The 14,377-nt window shown below is 40.6% G+C and overlaps 2 protein-coding genes across 2 annotated transcripts in view; one reads left to right on the top strand and one right to left on the bottom strand.

Annotated features, from left to right (window-relative positions):
- Positions 1 to 4,754, top strand: part of LOC123999342 (endoplasmic reticulum metallopeptidase 1) — a 49,000-nt gene extending 44,246 nt beyond the window's left edge. Inside the window, exon 16 of the mRNA XM_046304993.1 lies at positions 858 to 4,754. Coding sequence (XP_046160949.1) covers positions 858 to 1,034 — 177 coding nt within the window. The 3' untranslated portion in view covers positions 1,035 to 4,754. The remainder of the gene's footprint in view (positions 1 to 857) is intronic.
- An 87-nt stretch (positions 4,755 to 4,841) lies between these two features.
- The window catches only part of LOC123999341 (guanine nucleotide exchange factor subunit RIC1-like), a 106,078-nt gene continuing 96,542 nt past the window's right edge, over positions 4,842 to 14,377 (bottom strand). The window contains exons 25-27 of the mRNA XM_046304992.1: positions 12,743 to 12,920; positions 9,316 to 9,504; positions 4,842 to 8,746 (exon numbers count right to left, since the gene is read on the bottom strand). Coding sequence (XP_046160948.1) covers positions 8,455 to 8,746; positions 9,316 to 9,504; positions 12,743 to 12,920 — 659 coding nt within the window. The 3' untranslated portion in view covers positions 4,842 to 8,454. The remainder of the gene's footprint in view (positions 8,747 to 9,315; positions 9,505 to 12,742; positions 12,921 to 14,377) is intronic.

The following is a 14,377-nucleotide window of genomic DNA, read 5'->3' as shown; positions in this document are numbered from 1 at the left end:
ATACTCCGTCTGTGTTCGATAGAATGTTGCTACCCCAAAATTACCTTTTTCAAACAACTTTCTTGTTGACGGCATGTTTTGGTCAAATACAAAATTCAATTGAAGAAAAGTACATATCTAAAGATGACTTTTCAACATTGCCTGATTCTTGCTAATAATATTGTAAAGCAACCCTCAATGCCCCATTTCATGACGGTGCTATCCACGTGTGTGCTAGCCTCTAGCTAGCTACCGACCGCAACATTAGCTAGCTAGCCAAGACTAACTATACAAACAGATTGTACAGCTACAAGTAGTGCTTACCTCTGTGATGAAATGTTTTCCACACACATAGCTACGTGTACTTAGACACCGGGTCCCCACAATTCCCTGACTCTCCCACGCCGAATAGCCTGAAGCCACAGGCTCTATTTCCCTATGTGGGAGCAGAGCAAACTAGAGTTTTGGGATTTTTGACCTGGTTTGAAGTACATTGCAGTTTTTCGATTTCTGTATGATTTAAAAATCAACGAAGAAGTTGACTCTTTCAGGGGAATCAATTGGAAAGACTGATTGGTGGGCGTGGTCTAGGGGATCTTATGACGTGAATATCGACTGGGAGTATGCATGACATTTTTTATTTCAGATTCTCCCTGGCTGTCTAGTTTTTATTTTGGTGGTTGTTAGTTCTCAAAGATGATCTTATTTAAAAAATGTTGGTCAATTATATTTTCTACTTTACTTGGTTTTAGTCTTTGGTTTACACTGAAAATGAAATAAATCATTTGTTGGAGTGGTGGCAACGATTTGGGAATATAGGGGAAACACTGTCCATATGATTGTGTGTTTTAATATGTCTATATATTTCTCCCCTCCAGCCTCCCAGAGAAGAGGATCCGTCAGGCCCAGAGGGAATGATCTCAGTAGCCATCTCATCTCATTACTTCTTTGGAGAGGACCAGAGGACTGTTCAGCTAGAGGACATGCTGAAGAGGTTCCCTAAATGGGCCTTCCCCTCTTCCTGGGTCTCCACCTATCACATGTACCGATACTGACACCTAGGCCTATCAGATGTACATACACTGGGAGGCACCTACCACATTTACCCATACTTGAAATACTGGGCCCGTTGTTGGGCCTGCTTCCACACACTCATTTGAGAGACCCGACCATCACTGTGTCAATAGCTAACAGGAGGGACATTAAAGCAACATTATTTATAAACAGTAACAGTAGGACTAGGGAATGGTCCTTATAAACAGTAACAGTAGGACTAGGGAACGGTCCTTATAAACAGTAACAGTAGGACTAAGGAACGGTCCTTATAAACAGTAACAGTAGGACTAGGGAACGGTCCTTATAAACAGTAACAGTAGGACTAGGGAACGGTCCTTATAAACAGTAACAGTAGGACTAGGGAACGGTCCTTATAAACAGTAACAGTAGGACTAGGGAACGGTCCTTATAAACAGTAACAGTAGGACTTGGGAACGGTCAACCAGTGTTCAGTAGAGTTCCTTTATTGTGGGGATGAGGGTAAATAGTTTTTTAAAACTATTTTTCTTCTCGCTCTCTGACACTGTTTTCATGTATGGCCTTGCATGTTCCATCTCTGTCAACAAGCACGAGGTCTTCAGCGTCACTCACTATTTCAGTTAAAAGGCTACAGTGTTTTTCCCTTACAAAATGAACCGTTTCATGTTTTTACATTTTAAATAAGAAACAAACAAAAAAAGGTGAACAGGATTGTTCCAGTAAAGTGTGATTTACTTACGGTGAGCTCGCTAATGTGCAAGGATATTTTGACTTGTTTTAACGAGTGATAGCAATGTCGAAAATAGAAATGCAATAAACTCACTGAATTAATAAATAATTTAGCTGGGTATTGCGATTTTAAACATATTTTCTGTCCATCAAGAAACACACTGATTTAGATAGTTTGGTTCTCTTCAACTCAGTCATAAACTAATGGTGCTTTTTACATTTTCCTCAAACTCTGAACCACAGTGCTCTAACCTCTAAACAACTGCAACAAGGCAGTTGTTTTAATGCCGTGGCGCTTTTTCAAAACAACATCTCACCAACTCCAATTTTGACCTACTGATGTCCCTCATCAATGGTACTTCCTGTTAACAGTTGAACAGTCAAATGGGTTAAAAAAAAAACATTTCACATGGTGTGTTTTTGCCCATCATGTGCAAGGTGTATATCAATATTTTACACTGGGATATTATAATACTAGTTGCTGATGTCATAAAACAGACCGACAACACCCTTTCTGGTGTTCTGATAAGTTTATTCCGATGGTTGAAGCCTGCGGCGAGTGGGTCAGACTCTTTCACACAGTTCCTAAATTGACCCCCAACCCGGTTTAGAACATCATGGTGTTTGATTGCAGGACAGCAGCTCCTGCGAACACTGAGGCTGCGCAGGGTCTGTGTTAATAAAGAGTCAGAGTGCTGCTTCAGGATCAGTTTTAGCCTTTTAGGTCATAACAAATACAATTATATGGATAGAGGGGGACCTGATCTGAGATCAGTACTCCTACTTTATGAATAAAGCCATGCTATTTTCTCTGTACCTGCATGGTAAAGTCTTCATAATTAATATAATTCGCAATATTTTGAAACGGCACTCAGAACGGTTGTTACACGCGGCTAATAGTTTACTGTCGTCTCTCCTGCTTTCCACACCAAGCCCCACCTCGTTACTCAAGCAGCACTTTATTTGATTACAACAGTTCACCCAAGTGTTTATCGCAATTCCGTTTTTCCCCCCCATATCGTGCAGCCCTACTTCATGGTTCTCAGCGATGGCTCGATGTGTTACCTCTATGAAGTAGATATTTGGGGTTTTGTGAAGACTGACCAGTACTTGAGGTTTGATAAGGATTGTTACTAGGCAACTGGAGTGTTGATTTGGGCAGTCTCTTGGACTACACTGCTGTGGCTAGTACCAGTTTGTGTTGAACAGTCGCCTTGTTTTGAATCCAGCGATGCGTCCTCTCTCTGAGCAGGTGAAAGGATGGAACCAAGCTAATGTGCTTTCTAGGTTCTAGAATGCCACATGGTTGTAGGCTAGAGGCATCGGTTGGCGTCATGCATCTTAAAGACATAAGGGGTTATTGCCACATGGTTGTAGGCTAGAGGCATCGGTTGGTGTCATGCATCTTAAAGACATAAGGGGTTATTGCCACATGGTTGTAGGCTAGAGGCATCGGTTGGCGTCATGCATCTTAAAGACATAAGGGGTTATTGCCACATGGTTGTAGGCTAGAGGCATCGGTTGGCGTCATGCATCTTAAAGACATAAGGGGTTATTGCCACATGCACTTACCTGTAAAAAAAATAAAAATAAAATGGTCTTAGCAGGATTGTACAGCAACAGTAAATGATGTAGTTTTAAGGGTTTAAAAAAACGATTTGTCATATCCATCACTGTGGTGAAAAACACAACCCAGTATACTCTTAAATTTGCATGATGAACACAAGGTGATGTTTTTCTTGAGAGGAAAGGAGGAAACTAACGAGCACACGTCTAAAGACCTTTAGCTTAGTGGCATCGTTTAATGAAGTTTTGTTTAGGCCTGAACTTGCACCCTATTGGCTGTTTTTGACCAGAGCCGTATAAAAGTAGTGCACTATACAGGGAATAGGCAGCCACCTTAATCAGAGGTATATCAACAGCTCAGGCCTGATGGATGGAACAAATATACAGGTGTAATTTAAACATTTAATACAATTAATTGATTTATTTCTATCAAGTATGGTGGGATCTGTAATTTAGGTAAAGAAATATCCCCGTAGGTCCTGATTCTGTAATTACAAAACGATTGGTGACTAATGTTCAGGTTCACTACCCCAAACCTTCCCGTTGACTCAAGCGTACTGTACACTGCCTTCTTAAAAATATAACTTCATGTTTTGTATGGATTTCTCAACATAACTGTGTTGCTGCTCATGCTCTGAAATTGTAAAGTGATTTATGGTTTATGGTAATGACATTTGTCAGTACTGTCAAATTTTTCTTATGCAGTCATTTATAACATTTATGATTTTACAAACAAAAAAGTAATGCAGGGAATCAATCCGATCGCACCTTGTTGGCAATGTTCACTCGTTCGTGGTAAACGTTCGTGGTAAACGCTGGCTACATGTTGCTTCAATTAAAATGGTGCATTGCTGCCAAAACGCGATCAGATTGAAACCTGGCATAAATCCCCATTCAATTCAAGCAAACATCATAAAACATTGTTACTGTAAATATTTATACTGACATTTCTCGAGCCTCGTCCTTTTTCAATACCAATATTAAGGTGAAACATTTCATTGAAACCGTTTATGGGTCTCAAATTTTTATTTTGTAGAATGATTGAGAGGATCTACTTTCCTTAAATTAATATGCCTGAATAAAGGAAACAGTTACCTGCACTTCAGTTGGAAAAGTGGTAACTGACATGCATCCACGTTTGAGTGATTGAGTGTTTGCTGGGACATGTTCAATTTCGTTTGATGCAACTCACCTGCAGTATCTATGCCTATTTTAACTGCAGTGTACTCTTGGGTCACTGAATAAAGTGCAGTTTTGTATAACATGTTAATTATTTAAAAGCAATCATACTTTTGTAATTTTTTATTTTATTAATTTGTCAACTGGGAGGGTTTACATCTAACCTTTTTTAAAATCTGTAATGTAATCCCAGGTGGGATTAACATGGTTGATTTGTGGAATTGTGTAACAGGGTATTTTGATTACAAAAATAAAATTGAAATGAACACTTGTGTCCAGTGATGTAATACATGTCTTTAGTTGTCTTTAACAAAAATTAAATATCAATGGTAATGCAGGAAATACAAATAAAATGGTTTTAAAAAATAATTTATTGTTTATGTACAGGAAAAATTAGAAAACCAAAATGAGTATAAAAGGCAAATTGTACAAGAAACAGTATCTATACTGTACACTGCATTGAAGATGTCCACCTATCGTGACCCAGGGAATGTTACTGCGTCAGATATGCTATTCTTTACAATATGAAGGAAAAAAGACGTCCTTCATACAGATTTTGTATGAAAAGAGTACCGCTGTCATCATGCTTTTCCCCAACAGCAGACAGACACACGAAACAAGACTTCTACTCCTCAGGTGGAAGCATGAAACGTGTATAATCAGAATATCCATAAACTGTCTTAAGTACTAACTGAAAAATGTGTTTGAGCAGCAAAGGCTCAATCTTTCATCAGAGGGGTTCATTTTACCTCTGCATATACAAGCACTCAAGTCACGTTGACCCAAGGCCTCAAAACATGTCTTTGGTTAGCCAACAACCTTATTACGTTAGGTAAACTTCACAGCTGGGGTTTGTTGTGGGCTTGACAGCAGACAGTAAGCTACTGTATCTACTGTACTGGCAGCAGAGGACAGATGGTATAGAAGCACATTGATGCTGTGTAGTTAACTTGCGTCCCAGTTCTGTTTGTGCCTTCTTGCCAACATGACAATGACTGAAATGGAGTTGGAACAGTATGACGGCACGAACCAGTCTGGGACTCAGGCTAGTGTACAGTCACGGCCAAAGAGGTTCTCGTAAAAACAACGCTGCAGGACAATAGAATCAGAATAGAGGCAGATACAAACTACAAGCAAAATGTTTAAAAATACAAACTACAAGCACAGTGAGCGGAGGCAAAATGTTAAACTGAAAGCACAGTGAGCTGCAGCAAAATAATGTTTAAAGTACAAATATTTTGGTTGGTATGAGTGACAGTAAAACATGTGGAACTGAATGTAAAAAAAAAAAAAAAAAAGCTGAAACAAAGCAACGTTTCAGAATTGCACAGTTTAACAGTGATGTACTGTAAGTAAGTGGAGACCATTCATGTACTGAACCCAGCTAATATAGAATACACACAGTAAAGAAAACCACTGTGTTCACAGAGAAACAGCTGATCTAGGACCAGTATTTCCATTTAGAGCTCAATGAATACACGGGGGCCCTGTTCCTAGATCAGCGTTCGTACTCCGTTGCTTTGTGGATAGGAGCCAGGGTTTTGCCGGCTGTTAAAGATGACATCTGCAGTAGGGTGGCGCCACTGGCCGCCCCACCACCGTTGTTGCTGAGGAGCGTCGTGCAGCATGGTGAAAACAAGGCAGTACATATTAAGCTCTTCTGTCACGTGTGCAATGATGTCAGAGGGGGAAAAAATAGTAACCGTTGTTGTAAAATCACAAATGGATGTGGCTGTTTCACCATTGATTCCCGTTTGAAGGTTGAGAGCTCTGTGCTGGTCAGGTAGCGGGATATTGACCTGGGCCTGAGAGCTCTATGCTGGTCAGGTGGCGGGATATTGACCTGGGCCTGAGAGCTCTATGCTGGTCAGGTGGCGGGATATTGACCTCGGCCTGAGAGCTCTATGCTGGTCAGGTGGCGGGATATTGACCTGGGCCTGAGAGAGCTCTATGCTGGTCAGGTGACAGGATATTGACCTGGGCCTGAGAGCTCTGTGCTGGTCAGGTGACAGGATATTGACCTGGGCGCAGGGCCTGAGAACGACTACAGTACAAGTTGAGGCAAAAGCAAATAGTTCTTGTTTAGTTGCTTTGATATAGCCGAAATAAAACAATTTGAATGAATAATGAAGGCTAACATTTTCCCATTTGCAATAACACCACAACCAATAAATCATAATACTGACGATCATAAAAGATTCCATGTGAGGATACTGTACTTAGTCTTTACTGTTCCACATCATACACACAGGAGCTGCTTCTGAAAGCAGTGTCAGTGTTGGAGATGTTTTCAGTTTTACATGATCGAGATTTTGGTATGTTACTGCCATGTTACCATGGTGATAACAACCAAGCCCTTAAAGACTTAAATTCTTATAGAAACAATGTCAGAATACATTAAATAGTATAGGACCTATTCAACACCACAGCCATTGCTAAGTAGAGACCAACACAATCCTACCTTAAGAAAACGATACTGAATTGTGACATTGAATTAACACTAAAGTGTGCATCAGTTGGTGTTTTATCTATTTAAAAATGGGGCAAATAAAAATGATCTCTGGCATGACATCAACACAAAGTGAATAATGAATAGTTTGTCTCAGTTTGGATCCTCCGGCATGACGGAAGCCAACTGAACAGTAATGCTTCAATCCAAAAGCATGTGTGTAAAGACGCAGGTCTGGATGGCCATAATAATGTGGTTTGTCTTCAGAGAAAGGTAGATTCTCCCTTCAGGAGTCAGTCATGGTTTGGTTGAGGCCTGGTCAGGCCCTCGTCAATATCATTCACCTCCAATCCAGGTCATCTCACACACACACACACACACACGTCTTCTCTCTCCACCAACAGAATTCTCACACTAGTCTTTAATATCTTAGTGAGGGGACTGACATCGTCTCATGAAGTAATGTTGTAGAATAATATCACATAATTGACCAAGGCATCAGTAAGTTTCTTTAAATCCACGGTACAGTAGGAGGTAACACACACACTTCATTCAGTGCATCTCAGAACTTAGTTGATTTCAGGGGCGATTCCTTGCAAAAAGTTATATCTGAACTCAGTTGCACAAACTGTGACAAAAATATACAGTTACAGGTTGAACTTTCTGTAATGTGGAATGAGCCAATTAAGCTTAATATGTGACAGGTCTGACAGACAATAACCCGGATGCTTCTTACCCAGCACGTCATCATGGCAATCTGAAATGTTTATCTAGACACTATAGCCCAGAAAGCATTTCTCTGATCTGAAAAGCATATTTTGATAAAGTGCTAACTTGCAACACAACCTGCCTGCTTTAGTCCCAGAATAAAGCCTGATTAGCCCAAACTCAGTTTGGTAAACTCTTGTCTCTTTAAAAAAATGTTTACGTGGAGCAAAATAAATAAGAGGTTAGAAGCACGTCATCGATCATATCTTATATTTTTAGGTAAGATTTTTGTTGTTGTTATGAATCGGCTGTGTCCTGACTAACGATGTCTGCAATGACTCAACTCCATAATCAACTGGACAATACTGACACTCTTATAACACAAGAGCCCACTCATTCACTCACTCACTCACTCACTGACCCTGCTCCACCACCGGGATGGACAAGTATCCGGACTGGAGAGAATGTCCTCTTGCGTTTGAGGATCCAGATGTTACACACACAGTGTAGTAATACACACAATACCATGACACACAGTCTCACACACAATGGAAAATATCAGAGTCCACGTCAGTCAACAAACTGGTTCCAGACACACAGAGTTTAGTCTGAGACTTCCAGTGTCTTTCTTCCTCATCCCGTGTCCCATCACGCCCGCCCAACAAGGTCAGAGGTCAGAAAAGGGCTGCATTCATCAGGATTTACCGTAGCAAAAACGTTTAAGTCAATATAGTCAGTCCCTCCCTGTTTCAGTCCATTTTCTTCCGTTTGGTGCCTAATGAACATGACTCAGGTCAGGACTGGGCATGTCAGGACAGAGTGCAGTCGTACACCCCCTCGTCCACCGCCTGTTCCTCCTGCTCCTCTGGAACTCCGCCGTCCCCTGTCCCTAACCCCCCAGGGGGCTCCAAAGGAAGGGCCAGACCCAGGAGAGCAGGCCCCCTACTGTCTTCCGCACTGGGGCCTCCGGGCTGGGGCTCAGCCAGCTTAGAGTTGGAAGCCCCTGTCAGGAAGGCTTCAGGCTGGATCTGCTCTACAGAAGTCTCTATGAGCTTCTGTAGCTGGGGCCGGATCATGTTCAGGAAGGACTTATAGCCCAGGCTACAGGGAGTGGAGAGAAGGGGGAGTCTGTATCAAGCTCACAACATTCATGAACTTCACTGTGCCCTTGCTACAGCTGCTATAGAATATGTAACATCCTTTACACTACAGTTCCACTAGTGTTCTGGATGAATACAAATCAGTTTTAATAATTCAGATATATTCTGGCTTCCATCAATGTAATTGTCTGCATCATTTCCAATCCCCCCCAAAATATATTTTTTGTAAACATATACACTATGTCCTTGTTTTTGAAAGAAAAGCTCATTTTTTGTCCATTAAAATAACATCAAATTGATCAGAAATACAGTGTAGACATTGTTAATGTTGTAAATTACTATTGTAGCTGTGAAAGGTCAATTTTTAATGGAATATCTACATAGGCGTACAGAGGCCCATTATCAGCAACCATCACTCCTGTGTTCCAATGGCACGTTGTGTTAGCTAATCCAAGTTTATCATTTTAAAAGGAAATTATGACATTGGGCCTATGTACGTGAGCGACAGACAGAGCGAGTGACAGACCGAGCGAGCGACAGAGAGCGACAAAGACTAACAGAGACACTGACCAGTCAGTGGAGGCCCATGCGTCGACCCCTAGCAGGCCGGAGCGGACACTCTGGACGGTCTCATGAGGAACCTCGGGGCTGTCCAGGAAGTTGACCACCTGCTTGATGACTGTGGCCTCTCTCAGGATCAGACCAATCACAACACACCACTCCAGACAGCCAGCCTCCATGAACACATGCAGGAGGTACCTGAGGACAGAGAGAGATCAGCTATAAAAAGGCATGGTCTATAAGGGACTGGTTTCTCAGACACAGAGTAAGCTTAACCCAACACTAAGAAGCATATGGGGCGGCAGGGTAGCCTAGTGGTTAGAGTGTTGGACTAGTAACCGAAAGATTTGCAAGTTCGAATCCCCGAGCTGACAAGGTACATATCTGTCGTTCTGCCCCTGAACAGGTAGTTAACCCACTGTTCCTAGGCCGTCATTGATAATAAGAATTTGTTCTTAACCGACTTGCCTAGTTAAATAAAGGTAAAAAAAAAAAAAAAAAAAAAAATGGTCAATGGAGATTCTCCATTTAGTTCATCTGAGTCCAGGGAAACATACCTAAGGATATACAGGCTAAGGCTGACAAAATCCCACAACATATACGCAAACCTACATATGAAACCAACACACAGACACAAACAAATATGTCACCGCAGCCATACGTCTAGCTAAGTTGGGAAGTGGGGTGGAGGAGTATTAGTAGCAGTAGTAGAAAAAAGTACTCGATTGTCATACTTGAGTAAAAGTAAAGATACCTTTCATAAAAAAATGACTCAAGTAAAAATCACCCAGTAAAATACTGCTTGAGGAGAAGTGTGAAAGTATTTAGTTTTAAACTTAACTATCAACAGTAATTGTAATTGCTCAAATATATTTAAGTATCAAAAGTAAAAAGTTTAAATCATTTCAAATTCCTTAAATTAAGCAAACCAGACGGCACCAATTTTTAAAACTAATTTAATTCACAGATAGTCAGGGGCACACGTCAACACTCAGACATAATTTAAAAACTAAGCATGAGTGTTCAGTGAGCACCAGATTCAGAAGCAATAGGGATGACCAGGGATGTTCTCTTGATAAGTGTATGAATTTGATCATTCAAACATTCAAAACATAATGGGTAGTTTTGGGTATCAGGGGAAATATATGGAGTAAAAAAGTACATCATTGTCTTTAGGAATGTAGTGAAGTTAAAGTTGTAAAACATTAATATTAAAGTACATGGCCCGTTTGCATAAAACATCTTAAGTAAATGTTCCCCTCATATTTTCCCTTAAAATGTTCTTAACTTTGAAATAAGTTGCACAAAACATTTTAAGGCAAATTTCTCCCTTAAATAAAATGAAAAAGTTAAGGGTGCCCCTGAGGTCCCTTAAAACTGAAAAGAAAAGCATGCCCAAATTCAACTGCCTGCTACTCATCCCCAGAAGATAAGATATGCATATTATTAGTAGATTTGGATAGAAAACACTCTGAAGTTTCTAAAACTGTTTGAATCATGTCTGAGTATAACAGAACTTGTGTAGCAGGCGAAACCCCGAGGACAAACCTTTCAGATTTTTTTTGTTTGTTTTTTTCCAATGGGTTTTCATTGGGTATCCAGATTTCTAAGGGACTTGCTTGCAGTTCCTACCGCTTCCACTGGATGTCACCAGTGTTTAGAAATTGGTTGAGGTTATTCCTTTGTGTAATGAAGAAGTACGGCCATCTTGAACGAGGGTCACTTCATGTGTACTGTTTGATAGAGGCGCATGACCAGAAAGCTAGTTTGTTTTCTTCCTGTATTGAACACAGATCATCCCGTCTTCAATTTTATTGATTATTTACTTTAAAAAATACTTAAAGTTGTATTACAAAACTAGTTTGAAATGTTTGGCAAAGTTTACAGGTAACTTTTGAGATATTTTGTAGTCACGTTGCGCAAGTTGGAACCAGTGTTTTGCTGGCTGGATTTGGTATCTTACATGTGTGATTTCATGAAAGTTAGATATTTATAGGAATTTATTTGAATTTGTCGCTCTGCATTTTCTCTGGCTTTTGGCCAAGTGGGATGCTACGGTCCCACATATCCCAGAAAGGTTTTAAGAGCGTCATTCAGTATGGATAGAGGTATCACCCTTTCATTCAGTATGAATAGAGGTATCCCCTTTCATTCAGTATGGATTGAGGTATCCCCTTTCATTCAGTATGGATAGAGGTATCCCCTTTCATTCAGTATGGATAGAGGTATCCCCTTTCATTCAGTATGGATAGAGGTATCCCCTTTCATTCAGTATGGATAGAGGTATCCCCTTTCATTCAGTATGGATAGAGGTATCACCCTCATTCAGTATGGATTTCATTCAGTATGGATAGAGGTATCCCCTTTCATTCAGTATGGATAGAGGTATCCCCTTTCATTCAGTATGGATAGAGGTATCCCCTTTCATTCAGTATGGATAGAGGTATCCCCTTTCATTCAGTATGGATAGAGGTATCCCCTTTCATTCAGTATGGATAGAGGTATCCCCTTTCATTCAGTATGGATAGAGGTATCCCCTTTCATTCAGTATGGATAGAGGTATCCCTTTCATTCAGTATGGATAGAGGTATCCCCTTTCATTCCCCTATGGATAGAGGTATCCCCTTTCATTCAGTATGGATATCCCCTTTCATTCAGAGGTATCCCCTTTCATTCAGTATGGATAGAGGTATCCCCTTTCATTCAGTATGGATAGAGGTATCCCCTTTCATTCAGTATGGATAGAGGTATCCCCTTTCATTCAGTATGGATAGAGGTATCCCCTTTCATTCAGTATGGATAGAGGTATCCCCTTTCATTCAGTATGGATATTCAGTATGGATATCCCCTTTCATTCAGTATGGATAGAGGTATCCCCTTTCATTCAGTATGGATAGAGGTATCCCCTTTCATTCAGTATGGATAGAGGTATCCCCTTTCATTCAGTATGGATATCAATATAAATAATATTTGTAGAGGTGAATGTTGCTTTCCTCTGTCCTGGTTTCAAAGGGGAAACATCCACCAGGTAGCTACGTAGCTAATGGAAGGTGCACAATCCATGGCTACAAAGCTACTGTAGCTAGTTGGCTAACTCTGTCAGTTAGCTGGATGTGCTAGAAAGTAATAGAAACAAGTTGAGAAAACAAAAAAGGTGTTTTATCTTCTGAATCAAATTGTTTCTACAGTCTTGAATGTAGAAGTTCTATTATGTGATCTCCCAGAATAAATACTCTCTCTTTGATAAGAGATGTTCAGGTCATCTCCGTGGTAACTGGAGACTTTCTGCTGTACATGCCTTCAAGCTACCATAAAACTCTTGAATTATTCCCTTAGCAAGAGGAAATTATTCCTTAAGGTAAACCCTCTCTGTCGCTCTGATTGGGCTGTCAAATAGAAGTAGAAATCCTGTCTATGAGTGGCAGGACAGGCTTACCGTAGCTGGACCTGGGACTTGTGTGGTCCCTTGTTAGCCAGCTCCATGGAGATGTGTTCCAGCTCAGAGTGGGTCAAACTGAGAGCAGAGAAGTTCTCATCCACCATAGTCCAGTCTCCATCCACCATACTGCTGGTCTCTGTCAGGTCTGTGGCAGAACCGATACTGCACTCCTCCGCTAGGGAGAGAAAGATGGAGGGAGAATGAGGAAGGGAGATAGTTGATGAGGAAGGGAGATAGTTGATGAGGAAGGGAGATAGTTGATGAGGAAGGGTAGAAAGCGAGAGAGATATGGACAATCCACAACAACGTTCAAATTGACACAAATGCAGAACGCCAAATTCATGAGAAATTGAAAGGATTAGAAAAAGCTATAAAGGACAATCAAAATCAACTGGACTCCCCAATTACTGACCAGGAGCTCTATAAGAAACTTCATGCCCTCAAATATATAAAAAAGCATGCAGACCTGATGGCATGCTAAATGAGATGCTCAAACTCACTAGTGTTACATTTGCATTGGCTGTATTAAAACTATTTAATTTGATCCTGAGTGTAGGTTATTGCCCTGACATCTGGACTCATAACCCCAATCTTTAAGATCAGAGAAAGTTGACCCTAATAATTAGAGGCATTTGTGTTAACAGTCACCTGGGGAAGGTTTTCTGTAGTATTATAAATATATCTTCCTTAAACTTCCTTAATAAGCACAATGTCTTGAGTAAAAGTCTAATTGGATTTATACCAAAACATCGTCCAACTGATCATATTTACACCCTGATAGATAAATATGTCCACCAAAATAATACCAAAATATACACTTGCTTTATAGACTTTCAAAAGGCATTTGATTCTATTTGGTATACAGGACTGTTCTACAAAGTTATTGAAAGTGTTGTAGGGGGGAAAACATGACATAATTAAATAAATGTATACTGGCAATATGTGCAGCATTAAAATTGGGAAGAAAACAACAATTCTTAAACCAAAGGCGGGGCCTTCACCAGGGTTGCAATCTGAGCCCTGCAGTCTTCAATATTTACATCAACAAATTGGCCACTATTATAGAAAAATCCTCAGCCCCTGGTGTTAGGCTCCACAATTTAGAGGATAAATGCCTGCTCTTCGCAGATGACCTATGCCTGCTGTCACCCACAGCACATGGCCTACAGCAGAGCCTGGACCTGCTAGAGCAGTACTGCCAGACCTGGGCCCTGGCAGTAAACCCCAAAAATACTAAAATAATGATTTTCCAGAGAAGATCCAGATCTCAGGGAATTAGACCAAAGTAGTAAATTTTTACAAAATATATAGAGTACTGCACACCACTACAATTACATAGGTTTAAAAATAAGCTCAACTGGACACCTTAATGAGGCAGTGAATGAACTGAGCGAGAAAGCACACAGGGCATTCTACACCATTAAACAAATTCAAATATTGATTAAAATTTGGCTAAAACGATTTGAATGAGTCATTGAACCAATTGCACTTCATGGTAGCGAGGTGTGGGGTCCACTTGCAAAACAAGATTTCACCAAATGGGACAAACACCCCATTGAAACCCTGCATGCAGACTTCTGTAAGATTCTCCTACGTGTCCAGAGGAAAACTACAAACAATGCATGCAGGGCA

The sequence above is a fragment of the Oncorhynchus gorbuscha genome, linkage group LG16 (assembly GCF_021184085.1).
Source record: "Oncorhynchus gorbuscha isolate QuinsamMale2020 ecotype Even-year linkage group LG16, OgorEven_v1.0, whole genome shotgun sequence".
NCBI classification, from domain to species: domain Eukaryota; kingdom Metazoa; phylum Chordata; class Actinopteri; order Salmoniformes; family Salmonidae; genus Oncorhynchus; species Oncorhynchus gorbuscha.
This window is presented reverse-complemented; position numbering and strand designations above follow the sequence as displayed.